Source organism: Hordeum vulgare, chromosome 3H (genome assembly GCF_904849725.1).
Source record: "Hordeum vulgare subsp. vulgare chromosome 3H, MorexV3_pseudomolecules_assembly, whole genome shotgun sequence".
NCBI lineage: Eukaryota > Viridiplantae > Streptophyta > Magnoliopsida > Poales > Poaceae > Hordeum > Hordeum vulgare.
This window is the reverse complement of record NC_058520.1, coordinates 216,915,675-216,940,734: the sequence shown is the minus strand read 5'-3', so window position 1 is coordinate 216,940,734 and position 25,060 is coordinate 216,915,675. Positions and strand designations below refer to the sequence as shown.

Sequence of the window (25,060 nt, the reverse complement as noted above, 5' to 3'; positions counted from 1 at the left end):
CGGTTCGAGTTGCTCCAAGGCAACCACCAGCGCCATTTATGGTGTTGCAACAAGCTGTAAACAAACTCTGCACTATTGCATTTCTCTCTTCTGATACATCGACACACAAGCCTTTTGCTTGTTCACAAAAGAAAATTGACAGTACAAAATTCAGATTTTTGTGATGGGGAACTTGCTTCACAATCATTACAACACTCACCAAATGTCTGAAGAAAATTTGACGGTCACTGAATTGATGATAACATGAACCAATTATCAAGTATCCTCTCAAATATCTGATGCCGTAAAGCTTTCATGCTTGAACAAAAAGACTTACGTTGGAACTTATAAAGAAAAAACAGTCCAACAAGACATACACACAACCAATGCTCATCTGCAAACGGTCTTCTCTCTCTCGTTGCCTAGTTCACAACCAGAACTTTGAATCCTATGTAATTATGCTCGATTTTATGGTGTACACACAAGTGGAAGATCAATATGATGCCTGCCTCACTTGGTGTAGAGGACATCCTCCCAAGGGTGACGGTAGAGTGGTTGCTTGAGCCTCTTCTGATCAAAGGTGTGCCTGTTGATCAAAGAAGCAGATTGGAAATATTATCAATAAAAATAATAATGTACAGTAGTTGGTTACATTTATCATTATAAAGACTTACCCAATTAGGCCAATTGAACGTGCAAGCACAAAGAGTCCATTAAGATACCCAATCTCTACAATCTCGTCAATCTCTTGCTTGCTGAACATTCCACTCCCAGAAAGAAGATCCAAGAAAAGCGAGCCAATTGCACCGTCAACGTTCATAACCAAATTGTTGGCCTTTGACAGGGTGTAGGTCTCAACCTGAACAGCATACTCCATGTACTTAACTGAAGGGAAGTGTGTGTGAGCATATTTCTGTAAAAGCTGCACTCTCTTGTCCCTGTTGTCTCTGCTTTTGATCCTAATAAAGGTGTGCAAGTAAAATTTAGAAACAACAAACTTATGTCTTGAAATCCCTATTCAGGTGCAAGCTTATTATGATGCCTACCTGTGACCAATCCCAGGGACACGGATTCCCTTCTTTTTCATGCCCTCAACAAATTCATAAGGTGTAAGACCCTGGAATCAATTGATGTGGTTTATAAGATCAATTAAGAAACACACGAAAAACTGAAGTTGTAAAAAAATATGGGGATAGGAAATAAGATAGCCCACCCTATCATATGCATCTTTGAAGTACCGAGCGGCGTCATCAATTGCACCACCAAATCGGGGGCCAATCGTCAATAATCCTGAGTTATTTCAACAGTAAGTCTCAGTACACTGTTGAGTACATGATGGTACAGGTTTGCGTGTATCAATTAAACAAGCTCACCGGATACCAAGCTGGAAACAAGGTCCTTTCCAGCCCTAGCAGTAACTATAGAATTGTGAGCACCGGATACACAAGGACCATGATCAGCACAAAGCATGATGCATATCTGTCAGACATATGAAGAAATCTTATTAGGACCAAATGAACTTTATATATAGAAGGGGGGGAAGGTACAAAATCATCACAGCATATTAGAGCTTTTGTAGGGAAGATAGATTATCCATATTACATTTAGCCCATGAATTACCTCAATAAATTGAGTACAATAACGAGGAAGGCTGCGCTTGAACCACAAAAGAGAAATAACATCACCAACTCCGTAACCCCTTTCAATGATTGTAGACATGGGCACACCAGCATAGCAAGGTTCCTCACCTGCATCATACACATGCACATTTATTATTTTTGGAGAGGGATAGCAGGGCAAATAACAGTTATCAAGCATATGAAGGATAAAATGTTGCCATCAATCTAACCTCTATCATCAGAGATAGTGGAGATAATGTGTGTGGGAGCTCGGACCTTCCCACTTTTAATGGCAGTTTTAAGATCCTCAGGAATGGGGGGAGGTGTAACCTCAGGGACAGGAGGAATATTTCCGTCCTCAACCTGCAAATATATATATATATATGTAATCCCAAGCTTTGGTCCCCAGTAACACATTCCCAAAAATATTATGCTTGCAGAAGACATCAGCTGTGATGTACCAGCTTCTCAAATGTCTCCTTAATCACACTTTCAAGAGCTTCAAATGAAGTAGGGACTACTGCCCCAGCATCCCTTAGTGCCTGATTCTTAGCTTGTGCAGATTCCAACTCACCACCGCTCTTTGCACCCTGTTATACCAAAAAATAAAATAAACCAGATCTGTGCAAACTGAGTGTATTGTTCAGCTAATTGGAACTCAAAGAAAAGAGAACAACAATTTGTTTACAACTTACAGCATGGCCAAACTGGACCTCAGATTTGAATAAGCGTGCACATGTCCCACTAACCCAAGCAACAACAGGCTTCTGAACCTTTCCTTGTTTCAAGGCTTCGACGAGTGAATACTCATCGCTTCCTCCAAGCTCCCCAAGAACAACCACCATTTTAACCTAAAGCCAACAAATGAAATGTTGATACACCATTGCTCAGAATCCAGACTTAGGTTACAAGTAATTCAGGGATGGCATTATCGTCAAAGAAAACTTGTGCACCAAACAACCTTTTTATCCTAGAAATGTAATTTGGTGTGGATGCAAAGAAAATAGAGATAGGCCAAAAGTAGTGTAAAGAAGTTGTCGCCAACAGTTACAAGATAAAAGAACGTGACAAAGGCCCTGTTTGGATCCATGGGTTAGAGTTAGTTTGGGTTAGTTTAGACTCAACTAACTCAAAAATATCCAAACAGGAGGGTTAGTTTGGGTTAGATGCATCTAACCCACCCAAAAAAACTAACCCACCCAAGAGGTGCTTATTTGGGTTAGTTCTCCTCGGGACCACTAAAAAAACACCTTTTTCTTTCGCTCTCCCCGCAGCGGATCCCTCCTCACTTCCTCGAAGCTTCTCGTCCTCTCCCTCCCTCCCTCTCGCACCGCCCGTGAAGGCGCCTCGCCGTATCCGCGCTCCCGTCCGCCGCCGCCCGCCGGTAAGCAGCCCCGCCCTATCCTCCCGTTCCAACCCCCTCGTCTCCCCGCGGCCCATCCGCCCACCGGTAAGCAGTCGCGGCTCCTTGCGCGGCCCGTCCCTATCGGCCTCGGCCAGAGCGGCTCCTTGCGCAGGGACGGCGGATTCGGCCGGCGGGCTGCGCGAGAGGCCAGCGCGGCTCCTTGCGCGGGCGTGTCCCCGCCTGCCTCGGCCAGCGCAGCTCTCGGCGGGAGGAGGCCACACAAGAGCCGGCCACACTAAATCCGGCAGGAAATAGGGTCCAAAGTAACCAAATGATTGAGAAAGAGCATTTATTGTCAATCTAACCCTTCCATCCAAACACCTCTTTGGTTAGAGTTAGTTCAGGGTTAGAATCTAACTCCAACCTCTAACTAACAGGGCCAAAGGAACATGTTACAGTGACATCCTATGGATTAGAATCTAACTCCAACCTCTAACTGAGTTAGAGTATCCAAACAGGGCCAAAGGAACATGTTACAGTGACATCCTATGGATGTCCAATCATGTCAGAGAAGAAAAAATTAATATTAACAAGACAATTGTGCAACAAATATGATGAATATTCATACACTACAGGAAGAAGGTTAACACTATCTATTTCTATATAGAGATGCTAAGTGTCAAACCTGGGGTATGTTATTAAAACGCAGAATGTGATCTGAAAGAGTTGAGCCAGGGAAAACGTCCCCACCAATTGCAATTCCTGAATATGTTCAGAAAATGTTAGTACGTCATGTGAATCAGTAAATGTGACATTAACATTTATTCACATCCACAAACAAGGTACCTTCATAAATACCATCGGTCACTCTTGCAATGGTATTGTACAGCTCATTTGACATGCCACCCTATTGAAATAATGGAAGTTCGGTTTGTAAGTAGTAATCAAAATATACATTTGAGAATATATGCTAATCGGTCATCAAATTAAGAAGTGGGGTTCTGGAAATATAACAAATAGAAAATCAAGAGCTCTCCCCATATTGACAAAAAAAAAAGCATCATAATGGTGTTCTAAGGTTCTAAGGAACTCCATATGTAAACAATAAAGTTGTCATTACAGACACAATGGGCAGTTCTTTTTATTCTGTCACTTTATTGACCGATCTGAATCATACAGAAATACATGCGATGAAGTAAGCTTATTAACAACGAAATTAAAGCATACCGATTTAGACACAAAACCAACTGATCCAGGCCTGTACAGCTTGCATTGAATGATGTTATCAATGGTTCCAGCCGTATCACCAATCTTGAAAGCACCAGCCTGAACTCCTCCGACTGTTGCAGGTCCAATGATGACCTACAAATAGCACTCAACAACTTAGCAAAAATAAACATTAAATATGCAGTTTAATCGTTTATGTGTCCTCGGCGAAAATAACGATCATCTCCACTCATTACAATATATATATATTATATTATATATATAGAGAGAGAGAGGGGGGGGGGGGATTGACTATTCGTCACCCAGGGTGGAGGAGAGAAAGGAGAGTGGCTGCATGGGGAATCTTTTACACACCCATCGCTGGAACCGTAGTGGACTGAATGGGCTCCAGCCTAGCAGCAGTGTCGACAGCCCAAATGCCCTTATGTAGAAAGAAAAGAAAAGAAAGGAAAGTAGAGGGACAAGCAGAATATGGCTAACACAAATATTTAGCTATATGTTTGGTATGACCCTAGTTAACCTACCGAACGGTTTACCGATAAATTCAGTTAAATGGCTGATTCGCCGATTAATCCCTATTCAGCACCCGACCAAGATGGTACCCAGTTGCCGATATCTGGAACATTGGTGACATATAGTCCTTACCTTGTTGTTGGCACGTGCATAGCTAATTAGCTGCTTTGCGTCTGATTCAGGAACTCCCTCTGCTATAATGGCTACAACTCGGATAGTCGGCTGCTTCAAAGCTGACATTGAAGAAGCAGCCGCACTGCAGATTTAGAAAATACAGTGAAATTGTAGTTGCTCCAGATCATGCAGTATTTCCCAGACAGATTGTGAATTCTATAACTAACCTCCGGAAAGATGCAAAGTTGATAAATACATCCGCAGTTGGGTGTGCATTGCAAGCAGCTTCAATTCTATAAAAGATATATGAATTGATAAATTGTTCACACAAATGTTGCGCTAGCAAAGTGCAAATGTAATATCCCTCCATCCGAAATAGGAACTGCACTCTTGTTCAATCAAACAGGATATATGAGGGAGCAGAGAGCTCACGTAGGATGAACTGGAATAGCAATTTCTTCTTGTCCAAAGAAAAGTTTCTGGAACCCATCAGAACCAGGATTGATTATTCCAGCAACAGAAGGTGTTTCTCTCCCTATCAAGCAGCGCAAATTCAGTTAAGAAAGAAACCAAACAGAAACACTATACAGTCATTTTAAACCAATAATAGGGAGAATATACCACAGAGGAAGTCAAAATCAAGCATCCTTTGGATGGGGAGTTGCTTATAATTATAGAATAATGCTTGGGTGGTTTTTGAGAAAATTTGACCTGTCGCCATGATTTACTTCCCCTGCAAATTAACATGTATTAGCCTATGATATAACCACAGTAGTACTTACTATTTATAAAACCATGAATTGTAAGCCCCCAACTAGTCGTCGAAGTACCAGAATATAATGAAATCATGTTAGCACAATGACAGAATTGTTGATATGATATTTCAAGCATTAGTCCAACATCCAACACGGCAACTGGAAAGCATTTTCTATTGAAATAGTATTACGCCGGTTATTTTCTATGATTTCAAACAAGCTACTGACATAACTTATAGCTGATGAAAAAAATGCATCTGTGTACGCCTGTGACATAGGGAAGAATTAACATAGGAAAAATTCCTAAGAATTGTAATCCTCCGAAAATCCTTTGAATCAAAGGAGCCCAAAAGTATACCATATACGCCATCTGCACAGAACACCGGATCTCAAATACGATGCACCCGCATATTTGGTTCTTGCTGCACGCTACTTCTGGTGACTAAATCAGAACAATGCCCAACCAAAATATCACACTTTTTTTCCACCAAGTAAAATCCACGTAAATATACAGATGTATGCTGACTTCCCACTGAGCTCAGAGCTTTCTATTCATCATCACAAGCAGACAAAGGAACATTTTACGACTGACGCACTAAGCCAACCAAAGAGACTCGGGAACGTATGGTTTTATATTTGTTGAAATATGTGACCAGATACTTAGTCCATGCGTGATTCACTCAAAAATCCTACTAAAATAGGACAATCAAGAACGTATAGAATCAAGTTGTCCGATCCTCAAAAGCAATAAGATATAAAGTTTTTTTGAAATCTGAGCAGAACACCAGATCTCAAATATTGTGCACCAGTACATTTTACTCTACAATTGCCCAACTAAATCCAATATTTAAATTATGTTGGCCACCAAGATTCAACTCCACAGTGAAGAGTATACTAAGTTTGCGTTTGCACCGAGAACAGAGTTTTCTCCCTTGCATGCCTAGTAAACAATTTATAGGGACTAAAAAGGGACCTTAACACCTGAGCTGATCAAATGGACTTCCCAGACCACACAAGTTTAGCTCTTGCCCATTGCAACCCAAAACCTATCAAATTCGGGACACTTCCTAAGCCACAAGATCTCCTCAGATCCACACAAAAGGCGAGGGCAGCCCAAATCCGACAAAAACACAGGGAAAGCTTTCACAACTCCCCACACGACAACGCAGCAATCCGTCAAATATGAAACAAAAAAGACGCCAAAGGGGCATTTTTTGGTCTAATTCGGATCAAAAGTAGCAAGCAGGGAACCCATTCCCACCCAAAAACCCAAAACCCATAGAATCCAGAAGGAGGGGCTGGGCTGGATCTCAACGAAACACCGCAGGCGGGATCCCGCTAGCCGCGGCATCCACCGGGCGACTGGGGCGAACAGAGCCGCAGATCCGCGGCGTCGGGAGCACAACCACTCGACCCGCCCGACCCACCAACAATTCGACTAAACGCCAAAGGAGCAGTAACAGCAGAGGACTAGATGCAGTGCGTGGGGGTGGGTGCATGAATGTGTGAGCACGGTTGGCAGTGGCGAACCTTTCGAGGCGAGGCAAGGCGAAGTGGAGGCCGAATTGCTCTGGGACGGAGATTGATCTGGGTCTCGCTCGGGGAAGACGGAGCTGAGGGGCAAGACAAGTACGACGAGAGGAATTTATAGTGGCGGGTAGGATATGGAAAGGTGAGAAGTAGACGACGCACGCCCCATCTCCTCCAGTCTTCACCCAGCCAGAGCCCCCGACGCCTAGACGACTGTTTAGACCTGGTCTATGAGGCGCCGGGCATTTTTGTCTTAAAACTAAAACTAGTTACTTTGAGATCCAGCTGAGCCCCTCCTTCTGGATGCAATACATAATGTCTCAACGAAACAGCATGGCAAACGCACGCTTTTATTCATTAATGCAAATCTCAATGCAACATAGACTGTAACCTTTATGTTGTGTTGCCATTCATCATTCCACGTCTTCTCTCTTATGATGTCACACAATGCAATACATAAAACAAAAGCTTCCACTATATCATCATACAACATTCCTGGCTCTATATATAGACCTTAAGTTTGCCATGTTGAAACATTAACAACACTTTGCTATAGTATTAGTCCAAAGTCATTGATATAAAAAATGTTCTTTTACAGGTTCATACCAAGAATATCATCACAACTGATATTGGCATTTTATTTAATGCATCAATAGAATGTATTCAACATCAAATAATCATACATCAAAATTACTACATCTGAAAAGAATAAATAAAATATTAATTATGAATAAAGTAGTACACGAACTGAATCAAGAAATGCATCTGATGTGTCGCCAAAGATAACCACTACATCCATGGTTTCAAAGGTAGCAACTTTTTATTTACACTGAGTGGCATAAACTCATGTATGATACGGGGCTCTACCCCAATATTCCATAATATATCACATGTGCTAGCAAACATCTTCAATAAATAAACAATTATCAAGTAACAAAACAGTGGCCTGGATCTAATGAAATAAATAAGGCAACAATTATATGTTCATTGTATGATCGTCCATCTCTTGAGATTGCATCTGGGAAGATAGCTTCCTTCTCACCCCTTTGCGATGTTGAGATAGATGGTAGCAATCCACAATTTAGAAGTAGACAAACGAAGATGAAAACAAACTATTAGAAAACATCAGATGAAAAAGTATTAAACTGAGAAATAAGGTAAAGTTCTCCATGAGAACCATACCAATAGCTCCTTCGGTTTGAACTCATACTTATCCAGATCCTTTACGGTTGTCGATTTCCACTTGGGAATAACAAGCTGCAAGTGGAAGCATGTAACAGTCCGAGACCGACGTCCTAGAAGATTCCCTTTTTATTTCGTTGTCGTCGTGTGATTTATTTGATTGCCGCATTCATCATCGCATCATTCGCATCATCTTCATAGCATCGGAACTCCGTTGCCGTCATTTTCCAGAACTTGCATCCGTTCGTAGTTGTCGGTTCTCTCCGCTCTTGTCGTTGACCATTTCATGACCAACCACAAACGCACGCGCCCGCGGTATCAATAAATTATTGCTTTTAAAAATGTGTATAAAACATTCTCTGAATGGGTTGAAAGATGGCGTGTTGTCTTGTTTTATTGTAGGTAGACCGCGTACCAAATTTCGTCGCATTCAGAGGTCGTTTGATACCCAAACCGTTAAACCTATAGTGGCACTATAGCCGGTTAAAACGTCAATCATTTTCAGTTTCCTAAAACATGTCACGGCCATAATCTTTCCCTCTCTTCTCTAAGAATAGCCCAACTAGCAAACCCCGTGACCAAAGCCATCCGGTCCAATCAAAACCCTGCCCTAATCCCCTAACCTAGTTACCCCTTCTATATAAGGAAGTTATGCTCCCTGCCTCCCTAACCCTAGGCCTTGCCACGTTCCCCATGCGTGCCCAACCTCCATCGCCACCCTGCCCGCACAACCCCCTCCCACCTCGCGCCGGCCCTCCCGGCCCAGATCAGGGCCCACCCAAGCTCATCTAGGCCCAGACAAGCCTGCTGCCGCCCGCAGCCGTCGGCTCCTCCCCGAGGTCCCGCCCGCTGGATCTCGCGCTCGTCGTTGCTCCCGTGCTAGGCTGTCGCTGCCACGCCAGAGCCGCAGCAGCCACCGGCGGACCTCTTGTCGGCGTGACTCACCCCCTAGCTCTTGCCGCCATCCGCGAGCGCCCATCGTCGCTCCTCCCCATCACCGTGCCTCCTCGCCAAGCCCACAGCCGCTCCTCCCGAGCCGCCCTGCAGCCCCGCACCACCGCGTCAACCTTCGTCGTGCCGCCTCGCCATCGCTGCCCCGGCCCGGTTCTGGATGGATCCGAGCAGCCCCGCCCCGTCCCTACCGCTAGAGCCATGCAACACCATCGACTACCACGCACGTGAATCTCTTCCTCGATCCCGATTGGATTGTGAGAGACGAGCAGTTGGGAAGCCTCCAGTGCCTCGTGGGCCCAGCGCCCAGGCCGGCCGAGACTACCTCCCCTTGCCTCGGTCTACCTCACCACCAAACTGGGGCCAAGGCCCACTAGGTAAGCGTCGCTTGCTAAATTCTGCATGTGCATCATATAGTAATTGTTATAGCATATTTCTCCATATGTGGTTTTGGTAATTGATGACAATCCCTATGGACTAATGGTTGCCTTAAGTTATATTCGAAGAATATGTCCATAGGCACTTCTTGAAGTACATCTGTTGGTTTCAAGGATTTTATATGATGACCAAGGTGGTATTCAAGGTATTATCCAAAGATTGGTCATAAAGACACAAGGTTGATCAAGACTGAGTCAAAGAGTAAATCAAGTTGATCAACACACAAAACATACAAGGTTTACCGAGAGGGATCAATTGATCCCATGGGATGGTAAGCATTGTCCATTACACTTTGTGTACTAACCAATGATCTTTGTGAGAGTTCTGTGTGGGGTTAGGTGTGTTTCCATGGGCATGCTTCAAGAGGAATGTCTCATACAACCCATGAAGGATGACATCAAGTGGTGATAGTCATCAAGATTGTAGTGTGCAAGTTCAAGTGGAGCATCACGAAGATATCATGCTTGAAGCTTGTCGTTCATTGTGGTGGCAATGGACTTGTGAAGATGTGCTGAAGAGTGGCTCGCCCATAGTGGAGTATGGGGGAGCAATCATCTAGTCTTCGTCAAGCCAACGCAATAAAGAAAGGTGGTCCATCTTGAGTAAGTCAAGATCATCATCATCTAGCTCGAGTGGACTATGTGCAAGGTATAGGTTTTCCCTTGATAGGTTTTTCTATTTTTGGATAGATTATAGTACTGTTAAGGGGGGCTCTCAAGTGAGTAGCTTGATCATATCGTGCGTTGAGAGCTCAAACCATTTGCATCCTTGCATCATCTTTCTTGGTTCTTGTTTGGTGGTTCTCTTCATGACTAGTAAAACGGAGCACATATGCATCTTGGATGATGTTTTTTATGTTGGAGTTTTTTTCCAGTTCTTCATTCATAGAGGTTTCACATATCTATATCATTGGCATTTTCATAACTGCCTCTTCCTATTATATCCAACAAGCTTGTGTTTGCTCTTGTTGTCCTGGATCCAACGAGCTTGAGTTTTCACAATTCTGAGCTCATTTGCACAAGTTATGGCAGTCCTGGTCTTACCTGTTTTCTTGATACGGTTGTAGTGCTGACCCTAGAGGTTGTACCGCTCGCTCGTGTCATTCGGTCTAACCACCACTCCACGGGTGATACCCTAGGGGTGTTTCCACCGAGTGGTCCCCAACGGTTGTACCGTTGCCTCCGGGCGGTTGTACCGCCCACAGCTGGGTGACCTATGGTGGCAGCCGTGGGCGATTGAACCGGCCCAACACTGGGCTTCAACCAGACACAGTTCTGTTGAGCTCCGGTTGTACCGCTATTTTACATAGACTGGTACTACCGGAGTTCCAGGAGGTTATACCGCTTGGGACTTTGCCGTGTCCAGCGCTCGAGTTGAGCGGTTGCACCGGTGGTTGCGCGGTGGCTGGGCGATTGTACCGGTCATGCCAGTTGTACTGCCCACATCACCGGTTGTACCTCTCGTGTGTAATTCTACACATAACGGGTAGATTTGTGGGGACCTATTTAAGGGGGTCTTTTGTAACGACTAAGATGCGGCACTTTCCTTATTTGGGGGCGAGGCATCAAAAGGGGAAAGGGTCGCATCTAAGCGTATCGCAAGCAAGATAACATTGCCATTACATAAATAGAGAGATGAGTATAAGATTCAGCTTACACTCGCCACATGCTAGATTATAATCCATGCAAGCATTCATTATTCATACATAAGAAAGGGTCCGAATACGGACAAGATAAACAACAAAATCATGTTATCCCGCCTTGCTAGTCCCACGATCACGACCATGCGCCTCTAGTCCTCGGGATACGTCACATACAGCCTGCCACTGTCTTCGTCGAACTCCCACCTCAGCTGGGTATCATCGGGAGCATCAGCATCTGGGGTACCAGTACCTGTGGGTATTTGTAGTAAACTCTGAGCAACTAGGACTCAGCAATCTCATGAACTTTGTATCGAGTCTAACTAAGTTACTGGGTGAGGTAGGGTTAAGTGTTTGAGTTTGCAGCATCCTAAGCATATATGGTGGCTAACTTACGAAGAACAGAAATAAAATATGGTGGTCTATGTAAGACGGTCGAAGACTAGAATGATCACTAAGTGATCTTGAACACCTACTTACATCATTCATAACCCCACCGTGTTCTCAATCGGAGAAGAAGCTCTGAAAGAAACAGTCACGGCTACGCACACAGTTGGCAAGTTTTATTTAAGTTACTTCAAGTTATCTAGAACCGGATGTTAACAAAGTATCCATGTTTGCCACATAACCGCGGGCACGACTTTTCGAAAGATTTAACCCTGCAGGGGTGCTCCAACTAGTCCATCACAAATTACCACAGGCCGCATAGTAATCCTCTACCACGAATCTCGTGATCTCATCGGATTCCTTAGTGGAAAACCTCAACTCTAAGAAGACCCTAAGTCTCACCAGAATCCCAATGCGCAAGATATATCGCTAAGGTAAGACAAGTTCGGCAAGACCTCTCGATGTGTCGACGATCCCGATAGGAGCTGCGTCTCTCGTTCTCAGGACACGACGGATGAGCGATGGTTACAACGCCAAAACAGCAGTTGCCCCGGGGAGCGTTAATAAGCTGCTCTGGGTTGGACGAACACTCATGAGGAGCACTAGCCCGGGTTTTAGATTAATTCCTCGGGGTAGCTATTCCCTATGCCTTTTATTAAGTTGTTACCAAATTAACACCAAAGTTGGGTCCTGATAGACAAGCCTTAACACTAAACGATTTACCAGGGGGGGCCCATAACAACCCCGAAAGTGTTAGGAGCGCTCAGTTATGGAATAAAACACCGGTAGCCGAAGCTAAGGGGCAACAACGGAACAAATCACCCGGCAAAAGGCTAGGCCTTCCGTTATTTACCATGTATATATGTGCATTAATTACATAGCAAATAAATAGGATGATATCAAATTGCCATGTTATCACATGGACCAGCTGGCACCTGCAACTAGCAACGCTAACAATTAGTGGTTGAGCAAGCCTAACTTATCCAAACAATATTTGCTAGGAGGGGAGGTGTTTGAGGTTTCATGGCAATGTTTGATTGCCAAGATACCATGTGGTAGGCAGCGGAGATGTAACGAAAGGAATGTAGCACTAAGCATAACAAAGATAGAAATGGTGGCAAGGTCACGATCATCTTGCATGTGATTTCTTCAGAGTGGAACTGTTCCTGATCTTCCTGCACGAACTCAGCGGACTCTTCGAACTCGTTACCGACGCAAAAAGCTACCCAAAAAAACAAGCAGGAAATAAATACCAGCAAAATGCTGATGCCACAGACATAATGATGCATGCAAGCACACCCTCTAACCATGCACATAAGCCACCCTACACATATAAAACTATTGCCACCTCACTACAAGGACTTTCTACAAAAATGCTCAAAACCAGATTCCAGTACCACCATTGGATTCCTTGGGAATTTCTACCCCAAATCCATATATCATACTGCCCATGTGGCATTCAGAAAAACGCCACAAACAATAGAAGAAAAATGGTACAGAATCAAACTACAACTATGTCAAGAAGAGGGATGTTCTTGAGCCTGCCCTATTTGGCAATTCCAAATATGGACATATTCCAGAAATGGAAATATTCCTAATTATCACAAAATAACACAAACAATAAATCAAGCAGAAAAAACTAAGGAGGGGGGCCCACCTGGCAGTGGCCAGGGCCCCCTCACAGTAAAATAAAAAGAGGCCAGGGGGATTCGAACCCACGACCCCCTGGTGGAGACGCGATGCTGGAGCCACTCGGCTCGGAGGGGGGGGGTCTAAACGAGAAGCGGTTCAGCCCCCAATAGGCCAACCACATGGCGCCCTCTCTGTTTGATAGAGAGACGCCGGCAACGACGCGCTCTCTGAAGCATGCTAGCCTGCCGCACTGCACCACAGGGGAAAAGGGCCAGCGCTGAGCCGGTGCTACGCCTCCTACACCTACGCAGCATGCATGAATTGCGCCACGAGCTCGGACGATTGCCGTTGCTGCTCTCAACAACTGTTGCACTGACATGCTGCTACTGCACCAAGCCACGATGGTGCAGTCCGGCGGCTACCACCATTCGGATTGAAGAGGAGAGGCAGAATGCACACTACATGCTGCTACTGCTGCAACTGCTACTCCACTAACACGCAGCTGCTACTGCTGCTGTGCTACTACGCCGAAGCTACTTTGGTACTGCTCTACTACGCCAAAGTTTTTGATGCTCTGCTCGAGCAGAGCCACGGCGACGATGCTGCATGGCATGAGCGAGCCTACAAGAGGAGAGGGGAAGAAGGGGAAAGGAGCTCGGGGCTTGCTCACCCAAGGCACAGAGAAGGGGATCGGGCGTGGAAGAGGCAGATCGAGACAGGCGCTGCTGCACGGCTTCGGGCTCCGGGCACTCGACGGAGACGAGGATGGGGCCGTCGCTGTGGTGGTGTTGGGGAACGTCGCATGGGAAACAAAAAAATTTCCTACGCGCACGAAGACCTATCATGGTGATGTCCATCTACGAGAGGAGATTTGGATCAACGTACCCTTGTACATCGCACAGTAGGAAGCGTTAAGAAACGCGGTTGATGTAGTGGAACTTCCTCACGTCCCTCGATCCGCCCCACGAACTGTCCCACGAACCGTCCCACGATCCGCTCTGATCTAGTGCCGAACGGACGGCACCTCCGCGTTCAGCACACGTACAGTTCGACGATGATCTCGGCCTTCTTGATCCAACAAGCAATACGGAGAAGTAGATGAGTTCTCCGGCAGCGTGACGACACTTCGGTGGTGGTGAAGGATCTACTCCTGCAGGGCTCCGCCCGAGCTCCGCAGAAATACGATCTAGAGGAAAAACAGTCGTGTTTGTGGTCGGGCTGCCGTGGCAAAAGTTATCTCAAATCAGCCCTAAAACACCAGTATATATAGGAGGGAGGGGGAGCGACTTGCCTTGAGGGCCAAACCCTCAAGGTGCGCTGGCCAAGGGGAGGAGTAGGACTCCTACTCCAATCCTACTCAAAATAGGATTGGAAAGTGGAGTCCTTCTCTTCCTTCCCACCTTTTTTTCTTTCTTTGGTTTTTTGCTTATGGCGCATAGGCCTTATTGGGCTGTCCCACCAGACTACTAAGGGATGGTGCGCCACCCATAAGTCCTTTGGGCTTCCCCTGGGAGGGTTGCCCCTCTCTCGGTGAACTTCCGGAACCCATTCGTCACTCCCGGTACATTCCCGGTAATGCCCGAAAACTTTCCGGTAACCAAATGAAGTCATCCTATATATCAATCTTCGTCTCTGGACCATTCTGGAAACCCTCGTGACGACCGTGATATCATCCGGGACTCCGAACAACATTCGGTAACCACGCATATAACTCAACTATACTAAAACATCGCCGAACCTTAAGTGTGCAGACCCTGCGGGTTTGAGAACTATGTAGACATGCCCCAAGGTTCTCCTCAGTCAATATCCAATAGCGGGACCTGGATGCCCATATTGGATCCTACATATTCTCCGAAGATCTTATCGGTTGAACCTCAGTGTCAAGGATTCATATAATCCTGTATGTCATTCCCTTTGTCCTTCGGTATGTTACTTGCCCGAGATTCGATCGTCGGTATCCACATACCTATTTCAATCTCGTTACCGGTAAGTCTCTTTACTCGTTCCGTAATACAAGATCCCGTGACTTACACTTAGTCACATTGCTTGCAAGGCTTGTGTGTGATGTTGTATTACCGAGTGGGCCCCAAGATACCTCTCCGTCACACGGAGTGACAAATCCCAGTCTTGATCCATACTAACTCAACGGACACCTTCGGAGATACCTGTAGAGCACCTTTATAGTTACTCAGTTACGTTGTGACGTTTGATACACACAAGGCATGCCTCCGGTGCCAGTGAGTTATATGATCTCATGGTCATAGGAACAAATACTTGACACGCAGAAAACAATAGCAATAAAATGACACGATCAATATGCTACATATATAATTTGGGTCTTGTCCATCACATGATTCTCCTAATGATGTGATCCCGTTATCAAGTGACAACACTTGCCTATGGTCAGGAAACCTTGACCATCTTTGATCAACGAACTAGTCAACTAAAGGCTTACTAGGGACAGTGTGTTGTCTATGTATCCACACATGTATTTGAGTTTCCAATCAATACAATTCTAGCATGGATAATAAACGATTATTATGAACAAGCAAATATAATAATAACAAATTTATTATTGCCTCTAGGGCATATTTCCAACAGTCTCCCACTTGCGCTAGAGTCAATAATCTCGTTCACATCACCATGTGATTTCAACGAATCCAACACCCATATAGTTCTGGGGTCTGATCTCGTCTTGCTCGTGAGAGAGGTTTTAGTCAACAGTTCTGAAACTTTCAGATCCGTGTGTGCTTTACAAATCTTTATGTCATCTAACAGATGCTACTACTATGTGCTATTCGGAAATACTCCAAATATCTACTCTACTATACAAATCCGTTTTACTACTCATAGTCATTCGGATTAGTGTCAAAGCTTGCATCAACGTAACCCTTTACGACGAACTCTTTAACCACCTCCATAATCGAGAAAAATTTCTTAGTCCATTAGTTACTAAGGATAACTCTGACCGATGTTCAGTGATTCAATCCTGGATCACTCTCTGTACCTCTTAACAGACTTGTGGCAAGGCACGCATTAGGTGCAGTACACAACATGGCATACTGTAGAGTCTATGGCTAAGGCATAGGGGACGACCTTCGTCCTTTCTCTTTCTTCTGCTGTGTTCGGGCTTTCGAGTCTTACTCATATTCACACCTTACAACACAGCCAAGAACTCTTTCTTTTGCTAATCTATTTCGAACTCCTTCAAAAACTTGTCAAGGCATGCATTTCATTTGAAAGTTATGTTTAGCATTTTGATCTAACTCCATAGATCTTGATGCTCAATGTTCAAGTATCTCTATCTAGGTCTTCCTTTGAAAAACCCCTTTCAAACAACCTTTATGCTTTACAGAAATTCTACATTACTTCCGATCAACAATATGTCAACCACATATACTTATCATAAATTCTATAGTGCTCCCACTCACTTGTTTGGAAATACAAGTTTCTCATAAACCTTGCACAAACCCAAAAGCTTTAATCATCTCATCAAAGCGTATATTCCAACTCCGAGATGCTTGCACCAGTCCATAAAAAGGATCGCTGGTGCTTGCATACTTGTTAGTATCCTTAGGATCGACAAAACCTTCTGACTGTATCACATACAATCTTTCCTCAAGGAAACCGTCGAGGAAACAATGTTTTGACTTCCTATGTGCAATATTTCACAAATAATGCAGCAACTACTAACATAATTCCAACAAACTTTTAGCATCGCTACGGGTGAGAAATTCACATCATAGTCAACTCTTTGATCTTGTCGAAAACATCTTTGCGACAAGTCAAGCTTTTCTTAATAGTGACTTATCACCATCATCGTCTGTCTTCCTTTTAAAGATCCATCTTTACTTAATAGTCTTACTACCATCAAGTAGTTCTTCCAAAGTCTACACTTTGTTTTCATACATGGATCCTCTCTCGGATTTCATGGCCTCCAGCCATTTGTCGGAATCCGGGCCCACCATTGCTTCTCCATAACTCGTAGGTTCATTGTTGTTCAACAACATGACCTCCAAGATAGGGTTACCGTACCACTCTATAGTAGTACGCGACCTTTGTCGATCTACGAGGTTTGTAGTAACTTGATCCGAAGCTCTAATGATCACCATCATCAGCTTTCACTTCAATTGGTGTAGGCGCCACAAGAACATCTTCCTGCGCCCTACTACACACTGGTTGAAGTGACGGTTCACTAACCTCATCAAGTTCCACTACCCTCCCACTCAATTCTTTCGAGAGAAACCTTTCCTCGAGACAGGACCTATTTCCTGAAACAAACACTTCGCTTCCGGATCTGAGATAGGAGATGCACCCCAACTGTTTTGGATATCCTATGAAGATGCATTTATCCGTTTTGGGTTCGAGCTTATCAGACTGAAACTTTTTCACATAAGCATCGCAGCCCCAAACTTTTAATAAACGACAGCTTAGGTTTCTCCATACCATAGTCTATACTGTGTCATCTCAACGGAAATACGCGGTGCCCTATTTAAAGTGAATGCGGTTGTCTCTAATGTATAACCCATAAACGATAGTGGTAATTCGATAAGAGACATCATAGTATGCACCATATCAAATAGGGCGTGGCTATGACGTTCAGACACATCATCACACTATGGTGTTCCAGGTGGCATGAACTGCGAAACAATTTTCACTTTGTCTTAACCGCGTACCAAAAACTCGTAACTCAGATATTCATCTCTATGATCATATCGTAGACAGTTTATCCTCTTGTCACGACGATCTTCACTCTGAAATTGCTTTGAAATTTTCAATATTTCAGACTTGTGATTCATCAAGTAAATACTCATGTATCTACTCAAATCGTGAGTGAAGTAAGAACATAACGATATCCACTGTGTGCCTTAGCACTCATTAGACTGCACACATCAAAAATTCATTACTCCCAACAAGTTACTCTCTTGTTTCTTGTGGTATGTTTTGCATGTCTCAAGTGATTCAAAATCAAGTGAGTCCAAATTATCCATCTCTATGGAGTTTCTTCATGCATTTATACCAACAGGTATGGTTTGCATGTCTCAAACATTTCAAAAATGAGTGAGTACAAAGATCCATCATCATGGAGCTTCTTCATGCATTTTATACCAACATGACTCAAGTGGCAGTGCCACAACTAAGTGGTACTATCATTATTACTTTATATCTTTTGGCACCAATATTATGAACATGTGTAACACTACGATCGAGAGTCAATAAACCATTGAGGGTAATTATTCAAGCAAATAGAATAACTATTATTCTATTTAAATGAATAATCGTATTGCAATAAACACGATCCAATCATGTTCATGCTCAACGCAAACACCAAATAACAATTATTTAGGTTTTACCACCAATCCCGATGATAGAGGGAGTGTGCGATGTTTTGATCACATCTACCTTGGAAACACTTCCAACACGTATCGTCACCTCGCCTTTAGCTAGTCTCCGTTTATATCGTAGCTTTCATTTCGAGTTACTAATCACTTAGCAACCGAACCGGTAACCAATACCCTCGTGCTACTAGGAGTACTAGTAAAGTACACATCAATATCATGTATATCAAATATACTTCTCTCGACTTTGCCAGCCTTCTTATCTACCAAGTATCTAGGGTAGCTCCGCCACAGTGACCGTTCCCCTCATAACAGAAGCACTTAGTCTCGGGTTTGGGTTCAATTTTGGGTTTCTTCATTAGAGCAGCAACTGGTTTGCCGTTTCATGAAGTATCCCTTCTAGCCCTTGCCCTTCTTGAAACTAGTGGTTTTACTAACCATCAACAATTGATGCTCCTTCTTGATTTCTACTTTCGCGGTGTCAAACATTGCGAATCACTCAAGGACCATCATATGTATCCTTGATTTGTTTATAGTTCATCACTAAGCTCTAGCAGCTTAGTGGCAGTGACTTTGGAGAACCATCACTATCTCATCTGGAAGATTAACTCCCACTTGATTCAAGCGATTGTTGTACTCAGACAATATGAGAACATGCTCAATGATTTGAGCTTTTCTCCTTTACTTTGTAGGCAAAGAATCTTGTCGGAGGTCTTATACCTATCAACAAGGGCATGATCATGAAACCTCAATTTCATCTCTTAGAACATCTCTTAGAACATCTCTTATGTTCCGCGACGTTTTCAAAACGTCTTCGGCGCCTTGCTTCTAAGCCATTAAGTATTGCGCACTGAACTATCACATAGTCATCAAAAGCGTGTATGTCAGATGTTTGCAACATCCACAGACGACGCTCAAGGTGCAGCACATCGAGTGGTGCATTAAGGACATAAGACTTCTGCGTAGCAATGAGGACAATCCTTAGTTTTACGGACTCAGTCCGCAAAGTTGCTACTATCAACTTTCAACTAAATTTTCTCTAGGAACATATAAAAACTGTAGAGCTATAGCGCAAGCTACATCATAATTCGCAAAGACCATTAGACTATGTTCATGATAATTAGTTCAATTAATCATATTACTTGAGAACTCCTACTCAAAAAGTACATCTCTCTAGTCATTTGAGTGGTACATGATCCAAATCCACTATCTCAAGTCCGATCATCACGTGAGTCGAGAATAGTTTCAGTGGTAAGCATCTCTATGCTAATCATATCAACTATATGATTCATGCTGGACATTTCGGTCTCATGTGTTCCAAGGCCATGTCTGCACATGCTAGGCTCGTCAAGCTTAACCCAAGTGTTCTGCGTGTGCAACTGTTTTGCACCCGTTGTATGTGAACGTTGAGTCTATCACACCCGATCATCACGTGGTGTCTCAAAACGACGAACTGCCGCAACGGTGCACAGTCGGGGAGAACACAATTTCGTCTTGAAATTTTAGTGAGAGATCACCTCATAATGCTACCGTTGTTCTAAGAAATATAAGGTGCATAAAAGGATTAACATCACATGCAATTCATAAGTGACATGATATGGCCATCATTATGTGCTTCTTGATCTCCATCACCAAAGCACCGACACGATCTTGTTGTCACTGGTGCCACACCATGATCTCCATCAACGTGTCGCCATCGGGGTTGTCATGCTACTTATGCTATTACTACTAAAGCTATGTCCTAGCAATATAGTAAACGCATCTGCAAGCACAAACGTTAGTTTAAAGACAACCCTATGGCTCCTGTCGGTTGCCGTACCATCGACGTGCAAGTCGATATTAACTATTACAACATGATCATCTCATACATCCAATATATCACATCACATCATTGGCCGTATCATATCACAAGCATACCCTGCAAAAACAAGTCAGACGTCCTCTAATTGTTGTTGCTTGTTTTACGTGGCTGCTATGGGTATCTAGTAGATCGCATCTTACTTACGCAAAAAACCACAACGGAGATGTGCAAATTGCTATTTAACCTCTCCAAGGACCGCCTCAGTCAAAACCAATTCAACTAAAGTTTAAGAAACCAACACCCGCCAGTCATCTTTATGCAACGAGGTTGCATGTCAATCGATGAAACTAGTCTTTCATAAGCATACGAATAATGTCGGTCCGGGCCGCTTCAATCCAACAATACCGCTGAATAGTGAAAATACTAAGGAGGGCAGCATATCGAACATCACTGTCTACAAAACCCTTTGTGTTCTACTCGAGATAACATCTACGCATGAACCTAGCTCATGATGCCACTGTTGGGGAACGTCGCATGGGAAACAAAAAAATTCCTACGCGCACGAAGACCTATCATGGTGATGTCCATCTACGAGAGGAGATTTGGATCTACGTACCCTTGTAGATCGCACAGCAGGAAGCGTTAAGAAACGCGGTTGATGTAGTGGAACATCCTCACGTCCCTCGATCCGCCCCGCGAACTGTCCCACGAACCGTCCCACAAACCGTCCCGTGATCCGTCCCACGATCCGCTCCGATCTAGTGCCGAACATACGACACCTCCACGTTCAGCACACGCACAGCTCGACGATGATCTCGGCCTTCTTGATCCAACAAGCAAGACGAAGAAGTAGATGAGTTCACCGGCAGTGTGACGGCGCTCCGGTGGTGGTGAAGGATCTACTCCTTCAGGGCTCCGCCCGAGCTGTGCAGAAATACGATCTAGAGGAAAAACCGTGGTGTTTGTGGTCGGGCTGCCGTGGCAAAAGTTGTCTCAAATCAGCCCTAAAACACCAGTATATATAGGAGGGATGGGGAGGGACTTGCCTTGAGGGCCAAGCCCTCAAGGTGCGCCGGCCAAGGGGAGGAGTAGGACTCCTACTCCAATCCTACTCAAAATAGGATTGGAAAGTGGAGTCCTTCTCTTCCTTCCCACCTTTCTTTTTTCTTTCTTTCTTTGTTTTTTTGCTTATGGCGCAGAGGCTTTAGTGGGGTGTCCCACCAGACCACTAAGGGCTGGTGCGCCACCCACAAGTCCTTTGGGCTTCATCCGGGAGGGTTGGCCCCTCCCGGTGAACTTTCGGAACCCATTCGTCACTCCCGGTACATTCCCGGTAATGCCCGAAAACTTTCCGGTAACCAAATGAAGTCATCCTATATATCAATCTTCGTCTCTGGACCATTCCGGAAACCCTCGTGACGTTCGTGATCTCATCCGAGACTCCGAACAACATTTGGTAACCACGCATATAACTCAACTATACTAAAACATCGTTGAACCTTAAGTGTGCAGACCCTGCGGGTTCGAGAACTATGTAGACATGCCCCGAGGTTCTCCTCGGTCAATATCCAATAGCGAGACCTGGATGCCCATATTGGATCCTACATATTCTCTGAAGATCTTATCGGTTGAACCTCAGTGTCAAGGATTCATATAATCCCGTATATCATTCCCTTTGTCCTTCGGTATGTTACTTGCCCGAGATTCGATCATCGGTATCCGCATACCTATTTCAATCTCGTTACCAATGGACACCTTCGGAGATACCTGTAGAGCACCTTTATAGTCACCCAGTTACGTTGTGACGTTTGATACACACAAGGCATTCCTCCGGTGCCAGTGAGTTATATGATCTCATGGTCATAGGAACAAATACTTGACACACAGAAAACAATAGATATAAAATGACACGATCAATATGCTACGTATATAATTTGGGTCTTGTCCATCACATGATTCTCCTAATGATGTGATCCCGTTATCAAGTGACAACACTTGCCTATGGTCAGGAAACCTTGACCATCTTTGATCAACGAACTAGTCAACTAGAGGCTTACTAGGGACAATGTGTTGTCTATGTATCCACACATGTATTTGAGTTTCCAATCAATACAATTCTAGCATGGATAATAATCGATTATGATGAACAAGGAAATATAATAATAACAAATTTATTATTGCCTCTAGGGCATATTTCCAACAGGTGGCCCTCCAGCCACCCTAGAAGTGGGAATGGAACGGCGACACCTCCCTCGAGCCCCTGGACATCTCCCTCGAGGCGGAGGCTGCCACCACCAACGAGGAAGCCACGACGACGGGCAGCGCTGCCCCTGACGCTCTCTTCTGTGAACTCTCTAAACTCTCTGAAGAATAGCACAAATCCTCACCTGAGAGGGGGAAGAAGAGGGGGAAGGAGGAGATGGCGGCGGGAGAGGGAGATGGCTAGGGATGGAGGGGGGGGGGAGAAGCGCTTTTATCAGCCCAAGGGCGTTGGGTGGCCACTGGATATGACGAGGAGAGGATCAATGGCTCTCTCCTCGTTCGTACAGGTGCTGACGAACGCACGAGGAAGAGGAATGCGAGGGTGGACTGGTTGGGCGAAAAGGTAAGTTAGGCCCTAGCTCTCTCTCTCTAAGAGAAATAAAAACACCGGGGTCTATTTTTAAATATCCAAACAACTTTGAAATAAAATCCAGAGAGGAAAGAAAAGGTAAAGAAATAAACTAAAAATAAAACTAAGCTTCTAAAATGTCCCTCCTATTTATAAAAATATATGGGGCATTTTAGAGTAAAGAAAATAAATGGTTTTTTATTTGAAATTGGCTCTGTTAAAATAAAAGCAAAAGGAAAAACACAACAATAAAATCATAGGTTGCCTCCATAATTAATAACGGGATTTTAAAAAGAGGGTGAACATTTTTATTTGGATAGAACTGAAACTTTTAAACAACTCGAAAATAAGTTGAAGAGAGGTTTGTTTGGTGCTATGGTGCAACAAGGGGTTTTGAGATGCACTTGTTGCACCCACTCTCATGCCAAGACCACCATCACACATGCACTCACATATCCCACCAAGGTGACACAACAACACAAGGATCAAAACAAAGAAGACAATAATATGATGCTATGCATGATGCATGAAGCACATGAAATTATGACACCACTAAGTCTCACATCCATCTCATTAACAATCCAAGGTTGCCATACAAGGAAAGGTTACATAAAAGGAAAGGGTGCACTGGGGTTGTCACAACTCTCCCACACTACAAGAGGATCTCGACCCGAGATCTATGACTGGAAGAACTCTGGGTACTCAGAACAGAGGTGGTCCTCGCGCTCCCAAGTGGCTTGTTTGTCTCAATGATGCGACCATTGCACTTTGAGGAATTTGATTGACTTATTGTGGGTCTTGTGCTCAGTCTCTTCAAGTATTGCTATCGGATGCTCATGGTAGGATAGGTCGGGTTGGAGATTGATATCCTCGAGATCAACTGTGCGCTCGGGAGTCTTTAAGCATCTCCGGAGCTGAGAGACGTGAAACACATCATGCACATTGGAGAAGTTGGATGGAAGATCTAAGTGATATGCAAGATCGCCTCTCTTGCCAACAATTTTGAAAGGACCGACAAAGCGAGGAGCTAGCTTTCCTTTGATGCCAAAGCGTTGAGTGCCCTTCATGGGAGACACTTTCAGATACACAAAATCATCGAGCTGAAAAGTCATGTCACGATGCTTGCTATCATAGTAGCTCTTCTGACGGGACTGAGCAGCTTTGAGATTATCCCGAATTACACGGCACATTTCTTCTGCTTCAGCAATCATGTCATTCCCAAGAATCTGACGCTCACCAGTCTCTGACCAATTGAGCGGGGTATGACACTTCCTGTCATATAGAATCTCGAATGGAGCCTTGCCTGAGCTTGCTTGAAAGCTGTTGTTGTATGAGAACTCGACAAATGGGAGGCAATCTTCCCACTTAATACCAAAAGAAATCACACAAGCTCTGAGCATATCTTCAAGGATCTGATTGACTTTCTCAACTTGCCCACTTGTCTAAGGATGGAAAGCTGTACTGAAAAAGATCTTAGTACCCATCGCAGTTTGAAAGGACTCCCAGAACTTGGAAGTAAAGATGCTTCCACGATCTGAATAAATGAGCATAGGAACACCGTGCAATGAGACTATCCTTGACATATACAACTCTGTCAGCTGAGCTGCCAAGATAGACTCTTTGACCGGTAGGAAATGAGCAACTTTGGTCAACTTGTCGATGACGACGAAGATGGCATCGTTGCCTTTCTTGGACTTTGGAAACCCAGTGACAACATCCATTTCCACATGATCGAATTTCCACTCGAGTATAGGCAAGGGATGCAGAAGACCTGCTGGACGTTAATGCCCCACCTTCACTCTGCGACACACATCACACTCACTCACAAACTGAGCAATCTCACATTTCATGCGAGTCCACCAGAAGGTCTGCTTTAGATCCTGATACATTTTGGAGCTTCCTGGATGTATCGAGAGGAGGGAATTATGGGCTTCATCCATGATAACTTTCCTCAGCTCTCCTTTCGGAACGACAAGGCGGTCCTCGAAGAATAAGGTA

The 25,060-nt window shown here is 44.3% G+C and overlaps 1 protein-coding gene across 1 annotated transcript; it reads right to left on the bottom strand.

The window, feature by feature from the left end:
• Positions 1-207: 207 nt before the first annotated feature.
• LOC123443551 (ATP-citrate synthase beta chain protein 1) lies at positions 208-7,276 on the bottom strand. The gene is made up of 17 exons (XM_045119973.1): positions 7,083-7,276; positions 5,419-5,530; positions 5,230-5,332; positions 5,025-5,090; positions 4,816-4,939; positions 4,171-4,305; positions 3,790-3,850; positions 3,629-3,705; positions 2,294-2,449; positions 2,060-2,188; positions 1,829-1,961; positions 1,600-1,727; positions 1,353-1,458; positions 1,193-1,269; positions 1,026-1,096; positions 654-938; positions 208-565 (listed from the first exon to the last, which is right to left on the bottom strand). Exons 2-17 carry the CDS (start codon positions 5,516-5,518, stop codon positions 490-492), a joined length of 1,827 nt encoding a protein of 608 aa, XP_044975908.1. The 5' UTR covers positions 5,519-5,530; positions 7,083-7,276; the 3' UTR covers positions 208-489.
• Between the last annotated feature and the right edge of the window lie 17,784 nt (positions 7,277-25,060).

Coding starts and splice junctions, on each gene's coding strand:
- LOC123443551 (XM_045119973.1), bottom strand. CDS start 5,518: ATGGCGACAGGTCAAATTTTCTCAAAAACCACCCAAGCATTATTCTAT. Junction 2,450..3,628: donor GTTTTAATAACATACCCCAG/GTTTGACACTTA, acceptor TGTTGGCTTTAG/GTTAAAATGGTGGTTGTTCT. Junction 1,097..1,192: donor TCAAAGATGCATATGATAGG/GTGGGCTATCTT, acceptor AATTGATTCCAG/GGTCTTACACCTTATGAATT.